The sequence below is a fragment of the Trachypithecus francoisi genome, unplaced genomic scaffold, assembly GCF_009764315.1.
Source record: "Trachypithecus francoisi isolate TF-2019V2 unplaced genomic scaffold, Tfra_2.0 Lachesis_group5, whole genome shotgun sequence".
NCBI lineage: Eukaryota > Metazoa > Chordata > Mammalia > Primates > Cercopithecidae > Trachypithecus > Trachypithecus francoisi.
In genome coordinates, this window is record NW_022681470.1 from 108382276 (window position 1) to 108403308 (window position 21033).

Consider the following 21033-nt stretch of genomic DNA (forward strand, 5'->3'; position numbering starts at 1 on the left):
GTGGAGCTTGCAGTGAGCTGAGATCTGGCCACTGCACTCCAGGCCGGGCGACAGAGCGAGACTCCGTCTCAAAAAAAAAAAAAAAAAAAAAAAAAAATCTTAAAATTTATGCCCAAAAACATATTTTTATTTCTCTCCCCTACAAATGCAACAAACTACATGTTGAGGAGAAAGAATAAAAAGAACACAAAGATCTGTAGACGGTTTTGTAGTGACTAGTTCTCCCTCTAATTTTCAAATAGAACATTCCAAAATATTTAGATCTTTAAGTGGTTGCTGCAGTAATAGAGTTAATTATTCTCTCTTCAAGGCCTGCGATTTTACAATTAAAGCCAAGCTAAGAGAGGTCTAAACATTTCCTTTTTAAGTCTTTTAGTTTTCACAACAGAAGATTAATGTGCTTAAACATCTGTCTTTGTATGACTTTGATTTTATAAATCTAACACTGGACATAAAGAAAAAATGTTTTGCTTTATTATGACTCCCTTATTCCTGCAAATATATATGAGTCATTTTTACCCATTTTGTCTTGTCCTATGAATAATTATTTTATTGATTTTAAATGTGAAAAAAAGTTGGCATTTGAATGTTTTCAAATTATTGTTTTCTCCCCCTTAAAGAACTAAATGACCTCTACTTTTAAAGAGAAATAAGGAAGACTTAAGAGGAAAACTTTGGCTATGTAAGGAAGTTTGGGGGAAGATGTGAAGATCATAATCACAATAATGCTATTTAATTTGCCACCCCTGGGAGCAAATGCTCCTGAAAGGTGACTTTTTCCTTCATTAACTCAACTTTCAGTGAGTCAAAACCATTTAAGTTACAGCCCAATATCAGCTTCAGTAAATTCATTAAATGTCCTATCTTATAAATTAAATTTTATGGAACTACTATTTATCTAGTCATTTGTAACTACCCAATAAGAAATCTGCCCGATGATCTGACCCAATCTTTTAATTGTACAAGGATCTGTTCAAGGCTGTCTAGAAAGTTAATACATGGCTTTCTTAAGAAATTAACTGTATTCAATTTTAAACCTTAGCCAATCAAGTTAGCTTAGATTGTGAGGTCCAACCCCAGCCAATGTGGAAAGGACACAGAAGTGCTAAGAACTTTGTTAGGGATAGAAACCCCTGCCACACCCTGCTCGATGTGCTCTTGCAACCACACCAGGTTTGAGTGGCACCCTTCCGCAAAAGTAAATTGGCTTGCAGAGAAAGCTTTTTGCCAGCGTGCTGATTCTTCTTTGCAGCACGGAGCATTTGTTTCTAACAACCATCTTTTCATTCTTTCCTAACTTGTGTTAGTAAAGATAACTCTCTTGGGCTATTTAACTCAGTTTTAAATATTCACTGTCAAGTAAATTATAACAAGATTTTATATTTCATACTTTAAGGTTACCTTCCCCTACCCACAACTAAATTACCAGAATACCCTTAACAGGTCCTACTTTGGAAGAATGTGATGGGGGAAAAAGGTATTATATTCCTTAGGCACTTTTATAGTTCAAACAAGTTCTTTCAGAGGGAAAAAACATTTAAACCCTGCATCTGTACCCAATGCAATATATAAAGGCATGTCCAACACCTACCACATGTCAAGGCCCCACAATGGGCACAGGATAAGAGATTTATAAAAATATTGGCTAGTTCATGCTTTTAAAGGGTCCCTAATCTAGTGAGAAAGGCATCATTAATTATAATGTATTAATGTTATAGTGATCGAGTTATATGTATAGTGAACAGTGTTATAAGGATGCAGAATCCTAGAGAAATCAAAGGACATTTGAGCAGCAAAATAAGGATACTCACGGCAAACAATGAGTGTGAAGATGGATTCATAAAGGCAGGTGTGGAAACAGCATGCAGTTAAATGTGTCTTAATAATATGGTGGTTAGAGGAGGATCACTGGGCAAACTACAAAACTAGTAAAATTAGGCTAAGGACAGATTGTTGATGGCCTCTAAGTTCATGGTACAGTTTAGATTTTCTCCTCCATACAACATAAGATGTTGGAGATATTTCAGCAGGAATGTGATATGACCAAGATTTTGCCTTTGGAAAGATAATCTGGCAACAGCATGAAAGAGAAACAGTCTAAGTAGAGAAAACATTAAGGGAGATATCTCAAAAGTTTGTTTTTACTCTTGATGAAAGATAAAGTTATTAGCAGAAGGGACAGCTACCCAAGAAGAATTATTGAAAAGACCAAACAGATATTGGGTGCTTTGAATCATGTGCACATTTATACACGTAAATCCACCTGAAATGTCATGGGGGTAGATAATATTATCCAGAATGTTAAAAAAAAAAAATTAGTCAAGGCCTAGGATTAAATGTATTTTACACTTCTGTTTATCATAGATGCTTACTGTTCTTATGTATAATGTTTAGAAGCATCTTATCAAATACTTATAAAGTTTCTGTTACCTAAGTAGCACTTACAATACGAACGATATGTAGGAGATTATGGTTTACAAATGTTTGATTTTAAAAAATAAAAATTGCATTGTTTACACACTAAGAACAATAGAAACCGTAACTCTCATAAACAATGATATAGAAAACACTACACTGACAATCTTTAAGAATTATTTTTATAGTGTCATGCTCATTCCAATGCCACAGAAACTGTATGTCTGTAACAATGACATCATTTCTATGAAAAAATAATTGAATAGTATTCAATAATGATAAAAAAATAAACATCCTAATTTCAGCTGAGGGAATTCATAAAAAGAAGGTAAAAATAACTATGGAGTCATTCATTTTAGGGGTTGTTAGTGGGGTTTTTAAAATAATAATGTTTTAAAATGAGTATACGATTTTGCTGTTACTTGGGCTGGGAAAAATTTCTAGATCTCAAAATGGTAATTTAAGAACAACAAAAAAAAACCTTATATCAAACTGTTTGGGTAAATATGCAAACAATGTAACAGTAACTTCCCCACAAAGATCCTCTTGCTTAATGTTAGGGTTGCCTAAGTGAAAATAGAATTGTTTCTAAATAATATCACCATTTACTCACTTTGTATAATTTCTTCCCACACATTTTTAGAAGGAAAAAAATCAAGGAAAATATTTTCTCCACATAATTGATGCATAATTGTTTTCCTATTTTGCAACAGCAATGGCAACATCCAACAAAGGCTCCTGAAGGTATTTTTCAAAAAACATCAATCAATTTCTCAGCAGAGAGCAGCAATGTAAGATAAGCACAGATCAATAAAGCTTAGATGTTTCCTTTTGCTCTGACTCCATTCTTTCATTAAGGAATACTTCCTGCATAGAGCAAAATGTGCTACAGGTACATTTAAAAGAACAAGGAATCGCACTAGAAGTTTATTAGCGATGGAGGGGAAAGCATGTCAGCACTCACACCTCTCCCATTTCCCAAATGGTTCTCTATCCAATTCTGTTCTTTCTCATACCCTCCACAGCTATCAGAAACAAGCTTGGCTTACTAGGAACTGTGATAATGGCCCCTAAGCAAGTTCAACTACACAAGGTGAGTTGTGATAGCTTCAAAGTACATTTATTTACCACTTCAATGGACCTTTGAGCCCATGAGGAAAACAGTAGGAAATGAGCCAGGTCTGCAAAAAAAACTTGAATTGCAGCCTTTTGACCAGACGAATTAAAATCTCTGTATGGAAAGATGAAAAGAGAGGTGCCTACCCTTAAGATTTCTATTTTCAATCACTTCACAGAGTTCACCTCTGCTTCTCTCTTTCCCCCTAACAAAAATACTAAAATGTACATTTCCCATGTTTACATACCATGTTTCTTTTCTTTTCAACTTGCACTCTTTCATAAATTTATAATTTTCATAAATTTGCAAACAAGAGTTGAGACCTGTTTGGAAATTTAATTCTATATAATTTTTGTTGTGGATAATTACAGCTGCCATTCTTTGTTTGCTCAAGCTCCACATAGCTTTCTTTTCAGTAATGCAATATACCTCCATGGCCATTAAAAGGAAAACTTGACCTAGGCTTAGCCAGTTGTAATAGCTCATTTTTTTGCCAGTAACGATTGGTCCAAATGGTAGGCACATGACCCCCAAAAGGGCCAGAATTCTTCAATAAGGCTGACATGAATACTGGAAGATAGAACCTCTCTTTTTCCACTGGGGTGTCTAATCTGGGGCAGTCAGTGATTGTATTTTCCCATCTTAGAGAGCAAACCTGTCTTTCTTTAGGAGGTAAAAATGAGATCACATCACACAGAGAAACTGTTCTTCCATTCAGTCATTCAGTAAACATTCACTAAGCATTTTCTGTGTGCCAAGTGCTGTGTGGGCCCTGAGGATACAAAGATAAAGTAATACAATGACCATATTCTGTGAATCAAAAATCAAGACATTATCTGTTGAAAGACTTTTGTGTAACTTCTAGAAGTGAAATGTCATCTGAGAGACACTGTTTAGGTTCAAAAGCATGGTAACTTTCAAGATATTTGGGTGGTCTAAGAAAAAAATCAACAGGATATTCAAACTTGGAAGTATAAGAGAAAAAGGTCAGATTTACAGATGCCAAAATTTTAAAGCATTATCTATTCCCTCAAACCTTCTACTTACAGTTTTTCAATATAATGTAAAACAGAAGAATATAAAAGATTAGTGAAGTAACATAAATGCTATCCCCTTACAAGTAGGGGAGAGGATACTATAAAATATAATGTGCCACGCTGAGCAGGCTTATGAGGAGTGGAAAAATACTGAATATCAGAGGTCAGAAAAGTCAGGAAACTCCCCTTAATGCTAAAACAACAAGGTTATCTGGAAAGTCCCTAGCAGAGCAAGCGGCCATTTGTGGTTTGGTCAAAGGGCGGGAACCAACGAACAACTGACTAATGTTTAACTTTAAATGTCAGCCAATTGTAAACCTACAACTGTAAAAATTCCCAGTGACTCTGTAACTTGCTGTAACTTGTTTGTGTCTGACTATAAAAGACGGCTGAACACTGAGCTCGGGGTCTCTCCCTAGGATTGGATACCTAGCTGGAGGGAATCAAGTTCGAACTCGAAATAAAGCGATCCCTGCCACTTGGCTTTGTCTCTGGACTCTGGTGGTTGCTTTTGGGTCATCACGGGTCTGGGCATTACATCTTGGGGGCTCGTCCGGGATTGCCCCTAAGCCCACCAGACCCCAGGCCAACGGGTCATCGCAAAAGTGAGTAAGCCGGCTCTGTTTATATGTTGTCTCTGCCTCTGAATAATCCCGCGGGGTCTGTATATGAGACTGATCTAGTCCTGGCGGACGCGCTATAGGACAGTCAGTGGAGGCCGGTGGGAGACGTCCTCCGGTACCTCATCTGGGGCTCTGTATTCTGTGGCCCATCTGCTTCTGGTCGGGTCCTAAGCCCGAGACGCGCTAGCGATCAATATATCTTGGTTGTTGGAAGTTATCTGTTGCTCACCCCTTACTAATTTACCTTGATTTACAGGAGCTTCGGAGCCAGTCCTATATCAGGCACTAATAACCATTACCACCCATCTTCTATCAACAGGACTTCCTCGGAATGGGCAACTCCCAGACCACACCACTTTCTCTCCTTGTCAATAATTTTAAAGATGTGAGAGCAAGGGGACATGATCTCAGTATAGAACTTAAAAAGGGAAAATTAATAACCCTCTGCCGCTCTGAGTGGCCCACCTTCGGCGTAGGCTGGCCAGCCGAGGGAACTTTTTGCCTCCCCATCATCCTCCAGATAAAATCAAGGGTTTTCCTGCCAGGTCGTTCGGGACACCCAGATCAGATCCCCTACATTTTAGTCTGGCAAGATCTGGTGGAAAATCCACCCCCGTTGCTAGCTCCCTTTCTGCTGACCTCTGAACCCTGCAAAACCCTAGTCGTGCAACCAACTGGGACCACCAAAAGACCAAAAACTCCAACTGCCCCCTTGTCCCCTGTGTTGCCTGACAGCCAGGACCTCACATCCTTGGAACCCCCACTTTATCCTCCCCCTCCCGGACCCCATGCCCAAGCCCAACCGGCCGCACTCCCAGGAAGCCATGAGGGCCGAGAAGCGGCCGCGGCACCAGGAGAAACTGAAAGTGAACATGGCTCGGGAGGGCCGGCAAGGGCCGGCAGGGCGAACGCGCGGGCATGTCCAGCGTGAGGCAACTCCGCGAGTTCCCGATTCCACTGTAGCGCCCCCTTAAGGGAAATAGGACCCCCCGATGACACAGGTAACCCTAGACTCCAGTATTGGCCATTCTCTACCAGTGACCTATAAAACTGGAAGGCTCAGAATGCCCGGTTCTCTGATAACCCCAAGGACCTAACAGCCCTTCTAGATAGTGTCATGTTCACTCATCAGCCCACCTGGGATGACTGCCAACAGCTCCTCCGCATTCTGTTCACAACGGAGGAATGGGAGAGAATCCAGGTAGAGGCTAGAAAGTTGGTTCCTGGAGATGACCGTCAACCAACTGCAAACCCCGACCTCATTAATGCAGCATTTCCCTTGACCAGGCCAACGTGGGACTACAATACAACAGAAGGTAGGGGAAAGCTACTTGTTTATCGCCAGACTCTAATGGCGGGTCTCCGGGCTGCAGCTCGCAAGCCCACTAATTTGGCTAAGGTATATTCCGTTTTACAGGGAAAAACAGAAAGCCCCGCTGTTTATCTAGAAAGACTAATGGAAGCCTTTAGACAGTATACGCCTATAGATCCAGAGGCACCTGAAAATCAGGCAGCAGTCGTTATGTCCTTTGTCAACCAGGTGGCCCCAGATATTTTTAAAAAGCTACAAAAATTAGAAGATTTGGAGGGAAAACAGGTCCAGGACCTCCTTCGCATAGCACAGAGAGTTTACAACAACAGAGATGCTCCAGAGGAAAGACAAATTAGGGCCACTGAGAAAATGACCAAAGTCCTGGCGGTGGTCGTTCAATAAGAGCAACCACCGCCAGGAAGCACCCAATCCACGCGTGCCCCTAGGCGCAATCTGAGTAAAGACCAGTGTGCATACTGTAAAGAAATTGGTCACTGGATAAAAGACTGCCCCAAAAAGAAACAGCGCCAGCCAGGCCAAGGACAATGGCAGCCCAAATCTATGCCGATACTAGTTACCCAAGATACAGACTAGGGGAGATGGGGTTCAGATTCCCTCCCCGAACCTAGGGTAACTTTACAAGTGGAGGGGTCCCTGGTCCAGTTCCTGGTCGATACCGGGGCACAACATTCGGTCTTAGTCAAGCCCTATGGAAAGTTATCTTCCAACTCCTCCAAGAAATATCCATGGACAACCCAGAGAGCAGTAAACTTGGGAACCGGGAAAGTGTCCCATAGCTTCCTGGTCATCCCTGACAGCCCTTGTCCCCTGTTGGGGAGAGATCTGTTGACAAAAATGGGGGCACAAATCCATTTTCAACCAGAAGGGCCCAAAGTGACTGACTCCCAAAACAGGCCACTATCTGTTCTTACCGTAACTCTAGAGGATGAGTACCGGCTTCACCAGGAGTTAACGCCTCCTAACCAAAATATAGACTCCTGGCTCCAGAACTTCCCGGAGGCTTGGGCAGAAACAGGAGGGCTAGGGCTAGCAAAGCACCGTCCCGCCATTTTTGTTGAGCTTAAGCCCGGGATGGAGCCTGTTCGCGTGCGCCAATACCCAATGGCCCTGGAAGCCAAAGAGGGAATTATACCACACATCCGCTGACTCCTAGATCATGGAGTCCTACGCCCCTGCCACTCACCATGGAACACTCCGCTGCTACCAATACAAAAACCCAACAGTAAAGAATATAGGCCGGTACAAGACTTAAGAGAAGTCAATAAAAGGGTAATGGACATACACCCGACAGTGCCAAATCCATACACCCTCCTGAGTACCTTGAGTCCTGAAAATCAATGGTATACTGTTCTAGACCTAAAAGATGTTTTTAGCCTGCCTTTAGCCCCTAAAAGCCAGGAAATTTTTGCCTTTGAGTGGACAGACTCTGCGAGAGGCATAAGTGGCCAACTGACGTGGACCAGACTGCCACAAGGATTCAAAAACTCCCCAACTCTGTTTGATGAAGCCCTCCACAAAGACTTGGGTGAGTACTGATGCCAACACCCCAGTATAACTCTCTTGCAGTATGTTGATGATCTCTTAATAGCGGCAACGTCCCCAGAGGCCTGCATCCAAGGAACCAAAGACCTCCTGAAAACCTTGGGAAACCTGGGTTATCGAGCCTCAGCTAAAAAGGCCCAGATCTGCAGGCCAGAGGTAACCTACTTGGGGTATCTACTTAGAGGGGGACAGCGCTGGCTAACAAATGCTCGAAAAGAGACTGTCCTACAGATCCCCAGACCGCAGTCAACATGACAGGTAAGAGAGTTCCTGGGATCTGCAGGGTTCTGCAGACTCTGGATACCTGGCTTCGCTGAACTGGCAAAACCCCTCTATCAGGCTACCAAAGAGCAGCAGCCCTTCAATTGGACCGAAGAGGCTGAGCAAGCTTTCCAGCAAATCAAAACTGCTCTGCTCTTGGCCCCCACGCTGGGTCTTCTGGATGTCTCTAAGCCTTTCCACTTATACGTGGACGAAAGCTGGGGCATAGCGAAAGCAGTATTAACTCAAAATTTAGGTCCCTGGCGCAGACCGGCTGCATACCTCTCGAAGAGACTGGGCCTGGTAGCTGCAGGATGGCCTCCTTGCCTCCGGATGATTGCTGCAACGGCCCTGATGGTCAAAGACGCTAACAAACTGGCCATGGGCCAAGAATTACAAGTCACCACCCCTCATGCTGTCGAAGGCATCCTCCAACAACCCCCTGACCGATGGCTCAGCAATGCTCGGCTTATCCATTCTCAAGGGCTGTTGCTAAACCCCCTCAGAATAACATTTAAGCCCCCGACAACCCTAAACCCAGCATCATTGCTGCCAGACCCAGACTTAAGTAAGCTGCTCCACAACTGTGCTGAAATACTAGCCCAGGTACATGGAGTCAGAGAAGACCTCCAGGACCGACCGCTACCAGATGCAGACCTCACCTGGTTCACTGACGGAAGCAGCTTCGTTCACCAAGGACAGAGGTATGCGGGGGCGGCGGTAACCTCAGAGACTGAGATAGTTTGGGCTGAGCTTTTACCTCCAGGAACATCGGCTCAAAAGGCTGAGTTAATAGCCTTGGCACAAGCCCTGAAACTAGGCAAAGACCGTAAACTGACAGTATATACTGACAGCCGGTATGCATTTGCCACTGCCCACATACATGGGGCTATATACAGAGAGAGGGGGCTTCTCACAGCTGAAGGAAAAGACATTAAAAATAAAGAAGAAATCTTAAATCTTCTGGCTGCCCTTTGGGAACCCAAAAAGCTGGCTATCGTCCACTGTCCGGGACATCAAAAAGCCACTAACCCAGTCACTCGAGGAAACAACCTGGCTGACCAGACTGCAAAAGACGTGGCTAAAACCACTCCTCAGCTGCTGGCCCTCCAGCTGCCTGATCCCGGGCCCAGAGAATTGCCCTTTCACCCAGAATACTCAGAAGAAGACCTCCAGTGGATAAGTAAACTCCCTGGAGCACAGGTCAGTAATCAGTGGTGGAAAGATTCTAACAACAATACCATTCTCCCGGACAGGTTGGGGCAGCGAGTAATAGCACAAATCCACCGAAGCACTCATCTGGGCCTGCGGCGGATGTTAGATTTTATTCAACACGCTGGACTAAAAATTTAAAACGCCCCTGAAAAAGTAGACGCCACGGTTAAAAACTGTGTAGTATGTCAACTCAATAACGCCAGTCACGGGACCCAGACCACGGGAAAAAGACACACGGGAGATAGACCTGGTATATTGGGAAATTGACTTTACTGAAACAAAGCCAGGAAAATATGGATACAAATATTTACTAGTTTTTATAGATACATTCTCAGGATGGGCAGAAGCTTTTCCGACAAAAAAAGAAACTGCACAGATTGTGGCCAAAAAGATCCTAGAAGAAATCCTGCCCAGGTACGTCTTTTCAGTCATGATAGGGTCGGATAATGGGCCGGCCTTCACCGCAAAGGTAAGTCAGGGACTGGCTTCCATCCTTGGGGCTAATTGGAAACTACATTGTGCTTATCGACCCCAAAGCTCAGGTCAGGTAGAAAGAATGAATAGAACATTAAAAGAGACCCTAACCAAATTGACCATGGAGACTGGCGCTAACTGGGTAGTCCTCCTCCCCTACGCTCTGTTCCGGGCACGTAACTCTCCTTATAAACTAGGACTTACCCCTTATGAAATAATGTATGGCAAACCACCCCCTATCCTCCCTAACCTTAAAGACAATCTCCTCAAAGCTGACACAGATAATGGTCTTGAACTTTTGTTCTCCTTACAAGCCCTACAGAGAGTTCATGAGGAAGTCTGGCCCAAGCTAAAAGAACTATATGAAGCTGGGCCTCCACCCATTCCACATCAATACAAACCGGGAGACTGGGTCCTCGTCAAGTGCCACCGACAAGAAACCCTAGAACCCCGGTGGAAAGAACCATTCCAGGTGATCCTGACTACGCCTACAGCCCTCAAAGTGGAAGGCATCACCGTCTGGATTCATCACACCCACGCCAAGCCTATAGACCCGCTCTCGGACCTTGTTACATCCTCGACGGGAGAGGCAGCAACCTGGACAGTTGACGGACCAAAGAAAACCCTCTAAAACTTGTTCTATGCCGTCAGCAACCTAAACTGTAACTATGACACCTACCTCCTTTATAACTCTTCTACTCTTATGGATCCCTTGTGGGGAGACCCAGGCGAACCCGGCAACATCCCCTTTCGCTTGGCGTTTCTTCCTGACTGAGAACTGGACCAATTATGCTCAGACAGAATAAAAGGGCTATGTATTAGGCACTGCTGACTGTCCCCCTGGGGGTTGTAACACTCCCATCCATCTAAATTTCACTGATTTTAAACACCAGCCAGGAAAAGCAGCACCTGCAATTTGTTTCCTCTTTGACCAAACACTCTCTTATTGTAATAACTCATGGGTAGAACAAAGTGTCAGCTGTCCATATAGGTCCTGCAAAATCCACACCGTTAAAATCTTAAAAACTTCTGAGTCCCTATCCAGTCAAACGTGGCAGTCACACAATTTCTTTAAAACCACATCAGGCTACACCTGGGTTATCTGGGACCCCTGGGACTCCCGCTGGACTTCCCAGCAAAAAGGGGCTATGTACTTGACTTCAGGAACTACCTGGCCTAGTAGCCATCTCTTTCTCTGGCGTTCCCTTGTTCAGATCCAGACTGCCCTACACGCGGCTATACAGAACCCGGAAAGGGAATTAAATGTCCAGCTTTCAACTTTAACTCCTACCCGCCCCTTTTCCTGGTTATCCCTATTAAGAGAAGGGTTAGAAATCGCAAACGCCACTGGCCTAGGCAATCTCTCTGCATGCTTCTTCTGCACAGCTCTAGGGCGACCGCCGTTAACCGCAGTTCCACTTCTAGGCCCGTCTAACGCTTCTCTCAGCCTAAACCCTAACAATAGCCACATACCACCCCCGATCCCTGATGTCCCCTTGTTCCTAAACCGTGGACAGACACAAGTTTCCTTTTGTTATTCAAATGCCGGCACTACCCTCTGTAATACAACTTCCACTCCCAACTCAACCCTCTTTGCCCCTCCTGGTTCTTTCTTCTGGTGCAATGGGACCCTATATAAGAACCTTTCCACTCAGGCCACTCTAACCCTACTGTGTCTCCCTGTCACGCTAGTCCCCCAACTAACCTTGTGCACCCCTGCAGAATTTTCCAGGTGGGACTCTGCCCCTTTCCCTAGACCAAAACGAGCTATATTCCTCCCCCTAGTAGCCGGGGTCTCACTCACCACGTCCTTAGTTGCTGCAGGACTAGCCGGGGGAGCTTTAGGTCACTCCCTTATCAGCACTGGAAAACTCTCTCATCAATTCTCCATAGCTATGGAAACTTCCGCTGAATCCCTTACCTCATTACAGAGACAATTGACTTCCCTTGCCCAAGTTACTTTACAAAACCGCCGTGCACTAGACCTGTTAACGGCCAAAAAAGGAGGGACCTGTCTTTTCCTCAGAGAAGATTGTTGTTTCTACATAAATGAATCTGGACTGGTAGAAACGCGAGTTCAACAACTACATAAACTCAGCCTAGAATTGCAGAAACAACAATTCACCTCTGCTGCCAACAGCTGGTGGAATTCCTCCATGTACTCCCTTCTAGTGCCCCTCATAGGACCATTCATAAGTATACTTCTCTTACTCACTATAGGACCATGTATAATAAACAGATTAACAAACTTTGTAAAATAAAGACTCAACACTGTCCAGCTTATGGTCCTGAGAGCCCAGTACCAACCTATACTCACCGAGACTTCCGAATCAGACATATAAGACCCAAGATTGGCTCTCAAGATACTAGAGAGAGGGGGGAACGAGGAGTGGAAAAATACTATATATCAGAGGTCAGAAAAGTCAGGAAACTCCCCTTAATGCTAAAACAACAAGGTTATCTGGAAAGTCCCTAGCAGGGCAAGCGGCCATTTGTGGTTTGGTCAAAGGGCGGGAACCAACGAACAACTGACTAATGTTTAACTTTAAATGTCAGCCAATTGTAAACCTACAACTGTAAAAATTCCCAGTGACTCTGTAACTTGCTGTAACTTGTTTGTGTCTGACTATAAAAGACGGCTGAACACCGAGCTTGGGGTCTCTCCCTAGGATCGGATACCTAGCTGGAGGGAACCGAGTTCGAACTCGAAATAAAGCGATCCCTGCCACTTGGCTTTGTCTCTGGACTCTGGTGGTTGCTTTCGGGTCATCGCGGGTCTGGGCATTACACTTAGGTGCTGAGTTTACCTAATGTCACTTACAGTACACATATATTAGTAGTTTCCTCACATGTAAAACAGCTATAGCAACTACCTCATAGTGTATCCCAATTTTCCAAGAGATAGTTTAATTATTTTTTCTCTCTCTTCTTTTCTCTTCCCTCCTTTCCCCAACTTTTTACTTAGCTCTATTTTACTTCCTCTTTACAAGACATTTCCTACAGGACAAGTTCATCTAACTATGTACAGAACTCTCACCCATCAGGAGGTTGCCTCAAGAGACAACAGTCCATCTACAACCCAAAGCATGCCCACTATGAAACTCTCTCCCATCTGGAGAGTTTGGGGATGCTTTTTACAACCTAGGCCTGCCCAAGAAGGCACCAGCAGTCACCACCTCGACTACCCAGTAGATAAAGCACCAAAGCTAGTACACAGACTCCCCACCTGCTTGCTTTCTCCCCTGAATGCCATCATGCCAGTATGCCAGGCAACCCCTTTAAAAGCAGCTGCTTTCTGCTCCAAAAGGGAAGTGGTACCCTTAAGGCAGGAAGCCTACACTTCTTCCTATAAGCTACCTTTGGAACAAAAAGCAGCTGTCTTTATACTAGACCTTGCTCTTGTTAATTGGACACTGTGAGTGGCAAGCTACTGAACTTGGTTTTTTGTTACAATAGGGTTGTTTTGAGGATAAAAGGATTTAACATAGCAAAAGCACTTAAATGAATACTTTTCACACGGTAAACAATAAGTGGTTTTTGTTACCTTAACTTTAATTATCATTACAACAGGATGACATTGAGAGCCAAAGCAAGTTCTGAGAGAATATGAAATGTAGAACACTGGTGTGATCTACAACCATTAGCAAAAAAAAGGGATATGAAGTTTGGAGGGATCTTGTGATTGCTTTGAGATTTATAGGAAAGAGAAGTTTTAATCACTAACCCCCTTTTAATTTATCTGTTTTGCTTTTAAACAGTCTAAAACGTTCTACATAATTAATGCTGGGGGCACTAAAGTATATTCAAACTTAAAAATAGTTTTGTGTGATTCCAAAGTGGACCCAACTAAAATCTATCAGTCCCTTCTCTCATGATCTTCAAGCACTCCTCCCTTAACCTTCAAAATGTATCTGAAATCTGACTCCTTTCTCACTACTTCTACTAATTAATAGGGTCACCATCATCTCTTGCCTACTCTAGAGCAATAGTCTTTCTTGCTTCTCCTCTTATCCCCTAGAATCAATTTCCTACAGAGCAATCAGAGTGAGCTTTCTTAAATCCAAATTAGCACAGCCTCCAATGTCCATAATCTTCCAGTGGTCATAACCCTCCCTACCTTCTCACCTCAACCAGAATGAAATCATATCTCTTTACAAGTGTAACAACGCCGTACAAGCTCAGGCCCTACCCACCTTTTCGAACTCATCTATTCACACTCTATGTCCCTATGCTTTAGTCACTCTGGTCTTCAAGTTTCTAGAATAAGTCAAGGCCTCAAGGTCTTCTTACTTGTTCTATCTGACTGAAAGGTTCTTCTCCCAGATATACAGTTGGCCTGATTCTTCATTTCATTCAAATTTTTTGTCAAATTCACCTTCTGAAAGAAAAACTTTTCCTCACTACCCTATCCAAAATAGTTAAACCTCTTCTCCTTTTCCCTTCCCTACTCTGTCCCTTTTTATCTGCTGAAAAAATGCTTTTTCTTCATAGCTTTTATGTGATCTGACATTATATATTTATTTTTTTATTATGTAGGGACCTTGTATGTCTTATGTGTCATTGTAGGGGCCATAACAATGCCTGCCAGAAAGCAGGTGATCAATCAACATCGGTTGAATAAATAAAAGCTGTTACAAGTTTTCAATTAATAGGTTTATTTGAGCTAGTTAAAGCAGAAAATATTACAAAACCTATTGCTGAGCTTTTGCTGACCAAGGTGAAGCAGAAACTTACTAAAATATATGACAAAAAATACAGATAGATGTTAAAGGGTTAGCTATTACATCTGGTTTTTGTTAGCATCTAATATTGCCTCTATAGTTCATTCTCAAATTTAAATGTTGAGTCTTGACTTGTTCTTTGAGTTCCATTCTCACATCTAATTACCTGGTATGGGCCTACCTCCCTTTTCCTTCCTACTCCTGCTGTATTATTATAACTCTCTAAAAACATGTTAACCACTGAGTATGAATTCTTCTCTTTTGCTACATACTGCCCTGCCATATGAACATATAAATGTGTAGGCTCACATACTCATACATAAACTCACACAAAGGATTTTGGCCACTGTTCTACAAAAGAATTGGATGTATTAATACATACTTCTGTATATCTTTCTTTCCTCATTCAATAGTACCTCACAGAAAGTCCCTCTAATTCATACAGTGCTTTTTGTGATAGTAATATAATGATTTGTGCTGCAGTATACTATAATTTATCCATTCCATTAACAAGCATTATTTTGTTTGTAATTTTTTATACTATAAACAGTGCTGAAATAAATATCCTTGTACATACCAGTACTTTTATTTCTTAGGGATATATTTCCTGAAGTGGAATTACTGGAGCATAGAGTATGTGTATTTTCCATTTTAATACATATTGCCAGATTACCTTCCAAAAAAGAGATAAAATAACTCTACATTTCCAACAGCAATGTATTCAATAACTTTCCATATCCCCATGCCAAAGTGTCTTGACCATTTTAATCTTTGACAAACTTGTGCATGTAAAATGATAGTTTGGTGTTATTTTAATTTGCATATCACTAACAGTTAATAAGTCTGAGCATCTTTTGAAATGACCATCTAAATTTGATCTCCCAAAATTGCCTATTCATATCCTTTGCCCATTATCCATTGGGTTGTTTGTCTTCTAAACAAATTATAAGAGTTGTTTCCATATTATAGACACAAATTTGTTATCTGGCATCTCTGTTACAAATATTTTATTTCCTGAATTTTATTTGGACTACTACTTTTGTTTATGTTCTCTTTTGCAATATAAGTTTTAACTTTCATATAGCCAAATTCTTTTTTCTTTGTCTAGTTTCTACATTTCCTGTTTAATCAATAGAGTCCCCTAGAGGATGGTTCCTACTTAAATATCAAAGTTCCTTCTTCCCATATAAAATATGAGAAATACTCTTTAACTGTATTTTGCTAAGAAATCTCCTTTCTAACATCTGGTTCTTTTCTAGGTTTTTACTCTACGTACTCCAACATCTTAACCTTATTATTAAAGTAAATACACTTTTCATAGAAATCTGAAGATAAAAGATCCTAAAGGTCACTTTGAACTTTCTATCCATTATAGGGATTCTCTGCTTCAATATCAGTGTCAAAGAATAACCTAACCTCCGCTTGCTCATTTCCAGTGATGAGATATTTACCACTTCTCTAGACCTTACCATTCCATTTTCCAGAAGTTTCTATTCATATCATTCCCAGTCACATATATTTTTATATTCTTGTTAAAATAACCAAGCTAACCAAATATATGAGAATGCAAATTAGATTTAATAATAATTTAAGTGTAATGTTCTTAGCATCTGAAGATTATTCATTTCCTTCCTCCTTTACTTCCAATGAATATCAACTTGATGCCAAGTATTGGAAATAAAAAGATAAAGAAAACACAACTTCAAATTCTGACCTTACAGTTATAGAAAAGTAATGCTTGTATAATCTATGTGCATATATGTGACTATATAAATATATATACAGAGAGAAAATTACCGTACTGTGAAAATGCTAATGAAGATCCATTTTAGGGAATTTTAGTACATGTCAGGTAATAATTGGGATAATTTCAAATTATAGAAGTTAATGAAGCTGAAGATTGAAAAAGATATTTACAGTGTTGAGAAAACCATAATTTAGCACTGTTTTCTTGAATCTGGTTCAATCAATTAAGCTCTTTTTTTTTTTTTTCTTTCCTGAGACAGGGTCTCGCTTTGACACCCAGGCTGGAGTGCAGTGGTGTGATCTTAGCTCACTGCAACCCCCACCTCCTGGGCTCAAGTGATCCACACACCTCAGCCTCCAAGTAGCTGGGACTTACAGGCACACACCACCACACCCGGCTAATTTTTGTATTTTTGTAGAGACAGGTTCTCTCCATGTTGTCCAGGTTAGTTTTGAACACCTGACCTCAAGTGATCTGCCTGCCTTCGCCTCCGAAAGTGCTGGGACTACAGGTGTGAACCACCACCCATGGCCTCAATTAAGCTTTAATGACATTGCTATACCTAGATAATATAATATTCAAGTCAGGCAATATAATGCATTTTATAAGAGATCTAAGGAGCCTCAGTCAATAGATAATGTATCTTGAAGGCTAATTTGGACTAGATAATAATTCCTTAAAAAAAAAATGTATCCAGCCTACAAATTTACTTGCTCATTAAGGGTCAGGTTTACCTTTGGTAATCGGTTCTATCCCAAAACTGAGCAAAAATTCTGAAAATTATAAACACAAATATTTAAACATCCTGAAAGTTTAAACAATTGAAAACTGGTTCAGTGTGGTTTTTTAAAAGGTAAAAAAAAAAAAAAGTCCAATATAAAATGCAATCATAATTATACTAAGAAATAGATCGATAAACAGATAAACAAAATGCTAGAAACAAACAAGAAACTGATTATCAAAGTTTATTCTACCAAGGCAGACGTTTGCTCCTTTTGTGAAATTCTAAGAGACTCTGCAAATCCTTAGGGTGGAAAAGTAATCTGTTTACTGATTTACTTAGTGCTGACAGTCACATTTAACAAATACATGCAGGATTTCATAGATAGTGAGCTATCATAAGCATTTATCCATCCATCAATCAAATGGCATTCCCAATTATTAATTCAAACCTCGAATTCAGAAAACATGAAGCTAATTTTCTGGGGACAAAAACACATGATGATTCTATTTTATATTGCCAAGAAACCTTACCCTTGGCAAAGAAAAACTTCAGCAAATTTAAAATCTAAGTTGTAATCAATTAAAATATAATAGCTACCTGAAAATATGTTCATTTTCAACAATGAAGTTGAAATATCTGAAAATCATAAAAAGCATTAGCAACAAACAAAAAAGAAGCAAATTAAAGCACAGTTCCTTTATCAGACTATCAGGCTAAAAATAAAAGATAAACAAAAAGCTCACAGAAAGATTTCAACCACTAAATGCTTCAAAATCATTAGTCAGGTTTATCTATCATATTAAAGAAAAACTAGGAATTCTTACATATATCACAACCACTTGTCAAAGAGAAAAACCTCTTACCAATCATAGCAGGTCTAATGATGTCAGCTGTTTTGATTTATGCAGTCGTAATACTGCTCTACTTTAATATGGCACAGTTAGCTCAGTTGTTGTGCTCTGTGATATTTTCTACAGTAATTATAGAGTTTACTATAAATATTTGTTTATACCGCTCTCTTAGTCTCTAAGATCCTAGGGATAACAGACTTTATATCCCTAATGACGAACATAAACTTTAGTCCTAAATGCGTTACTCTGCTTATTTGTTAAATTAACGATGTTGCATAAACAGGACGATCTTTAGCAGGTTTAGTTCTTACTATGTATACCTTACCTTCCCAGACTTAATGAAGCTAGAAGTTCAAACATGCATTATAAACTGGCATTAAAAGAAAGGTACAGTATCTTCATACAATGAACTTTGGGGACTCGGGGGGAAAGGGTGGAAGGGGAGTTAGGGATAAAAGACTACACACTGGGTACAGTGTACACTGCTCAGGTGATGGGCGCATCAAAATTTCAGAAATCACCATTAAAGTTATTCATGTAACCAAACAACATTCATTCCCCAAAAACCTACTGAAATAAAAAAAAAAAAGAGAGAGAGAGAGAAAGGTACTTCAAAAACTAAAACAAAATGCCATATTCTTTGGAAGTCTACAAGTAAAAAATCTTCTTGAATTATATAATGGTATATGTGCTTATTGTTTTAAGTGTTATATTTATATGAAAGCTTGACAAATGGGTTTTTTAAAAAATTAGATCCTTTATGATTTAGTAATCCATATACTTTGCATTACTTCAAATCACTTAGTAGTTAAACTGGCTTCAATTTTGTTGCATTTCTTGAAGTAAATGGAGCATCTATCTAGCTGCTGACAACATAGTCTAAGAGGTGCTTTGAAAGAATTAATTTCTATGAAAACCTAACAATGAACCAAGATTTTTCCAACATAAATGTATGTTTTGGTTTGTTTCTTCAAATGTGTACCAACTTTTTGAGGACATATTTAAATTAGCATAGATCTGGAATTGGTCGTTCTTAAAAATAACTAAAACAAGTAAACAAATAAATCTACCTAGTTTAAATCAGTATTAACAAAGCTCATTGATCTGAATTAAGAATAGTATAAAAAGTACTCAAACCACCTATCAACAAAGAACCCTTGGCTGAGCAATCAAAATTCAAAAGGGAAAAGAGCCCTAACTACAACAGAGTTGTTTATAGACACATTAATTGTCAGTGACTCATGCATAATATGTAAACAATACTTATGAATCCCACCTTTTAAAAGACTCTAATACTAGAAAATAATTTCAGTTGCTGCCTAGTTTTATATTTTAAATAAAGAGATATTGTGATACATCATTTAGAATGTGGGAACTGTTACTAATTCAGAGATTAAGATTTTTCAATAACCATTTTACCTTAATAAACTTTTTAAAAATTTAAGTTCAAGGGTACACATGCAGGTTTGTTATATAGTACACTTGTATCATAGGGGTGTTTTTTTTTTTTTTATACTTTAAGTTCTAGGGTACATGTGCATAACGTGCAGGTTTGTTACCTATGTATACTTGTGCCATGTTGGTGTGCTGCACCCATCAACTCGTCAGCACCCATCAATTCGTCATTTATATCAGGTATAACTCCCAATGCAATCCCTCCCCCCTCCCCCCTCCCCATGATAGGCCCCGATGTGTGATGTTCCCCTTCCAGAGTCCAAGTGATCTCATTGTTCAGTTCCCACCTATGAGTGAGAACATGCGGTGTTTGGTTTTCTGTTCTTGTGATAGTTTGCTAAGAAGGATGGTTTCCAGCTGCATCCATGTCCCTACAAAGGACGCAAACTCATCCTTTTTTATGGCTGCATAGTATTCCATGGTGTATAGGTGCCACATTTTCTTTTTTTTCTTTTTTTTTTTTTTTGAGGCGGAGTCTCGCTCTGTCGCCTGGACTGGAGTGCAGTGGCCAGATCTCAGCTCACTGCAACCTCCGTCTCCTGGGTTCACGCCATTCTCCTGCCTCAGCCTCCCGAGTAGCTGGGACTACAGGCGCCCGTCACCTCGCCCGGCTAGTTTTTGTATTTTTAGTAGAGACGGGGATTCACCATGTTAGCCAGGATGGTCTCGATCTCCTGACCTCGTGATCCGCCCGTCTCGGCCTCCCAAAGTGCTGGGATTACAGGCTTGAGCCACCGCGCCCGGCAGGTGCCACATTTTCTTAATCCAGTCTGTCACAGATGGACATTTGGGCTGATTCCAAGTCTTTGAATTGTGAATAGTGCTCCAATAAACATACATGTCCATGTGTCTTTGGAGTAGAATAATTTATAATCCTTTGGGTATATACCCAGTAGTGGGATGGCTGGGTCATATGGTACATCTAGTTCTAGATCCTTGAGGAATTGCCATACTGTTTTCCACAATGGTTGAACTAGATTACAATCCCACCAACAGTGTAGAAGTGTTCCTATTTCTCCACATCCTCTCCAACACCTGTTGTTTCCTGACTTTTAAATGATTGCCATTCTAACTGGTGTGAGATGGTATCTCATTGTGGTTTTGATTTGCATTTCTCTGATGGCCAGTGATGATGAGCATTTTTTCATGTGTCTGTTGGCTGTGTGGATGTCTTCTTTTGAGAAATGTCTGTTCATATCCTTTGCCCACTTTTTGATGGGGTTGTTTGTTTTTTTCTTGTATATTTGTTTGAGTTCTTTGTAGATTCTGGATATTAGCCCTTTGTCAGATGAGTAGATTGCAAAAATTTTCTCCCATTCTGTAGGTTGCCTGTTCACTCTGATGGTAGTTTCTTTTGCTGTGCAGAAGCTCTTTACTTTAATTAGATCCCATTTGTCCATTTTGGCTTTTGCTGCCATTGCTTTTGGTGTTTTAGACATGAAGTCCTTGCCCATGCCTATGTCCTGAATGGTACTACCTAGATTTTCTTCTAGGGTTTTTATGGTATTAGGTCTAACA

The 21033-nt window shown here is 40.7% G+C and overlaps 2 protein-coding genes across 4 annotated transcripts in view; one reads left to right on the forward strand and one right to left on the reverse strand.

Moving 5' to 3' along the window:
* MAGI3 (membrane associated guanylate kinase, WW and PDZ domain containing 3) overlaps nucleotides 1-21033 on the reverse strand; it is a 300844-nt gene that overhangs the window by 164117 nt on the left and 115694 nt on the right. The gene's annotated exons all lie outside the window — the stretch shown is intronic.
* LOC117075768 (endogenous retrovirus group FC1 Env polyprotein-like) lies at nucleotides 10740-12317 on the forward strand. Its single transcript, XM_033198451.1, has 2 exons — nucleotides 10740-10819; nucleotides 11157-12317. Exon 2 carries the CDS (start codon nucleotides 11166-11168, stop codon nucleotides 12276-12278), a length of 1113 nt encoding a protein of 370 aa, XP_033054342.1. The 5' UTR covers nucleotides 10740-10819; nucleotides 11157-11165; the 3' UTR covers nucleotides 12279-12317.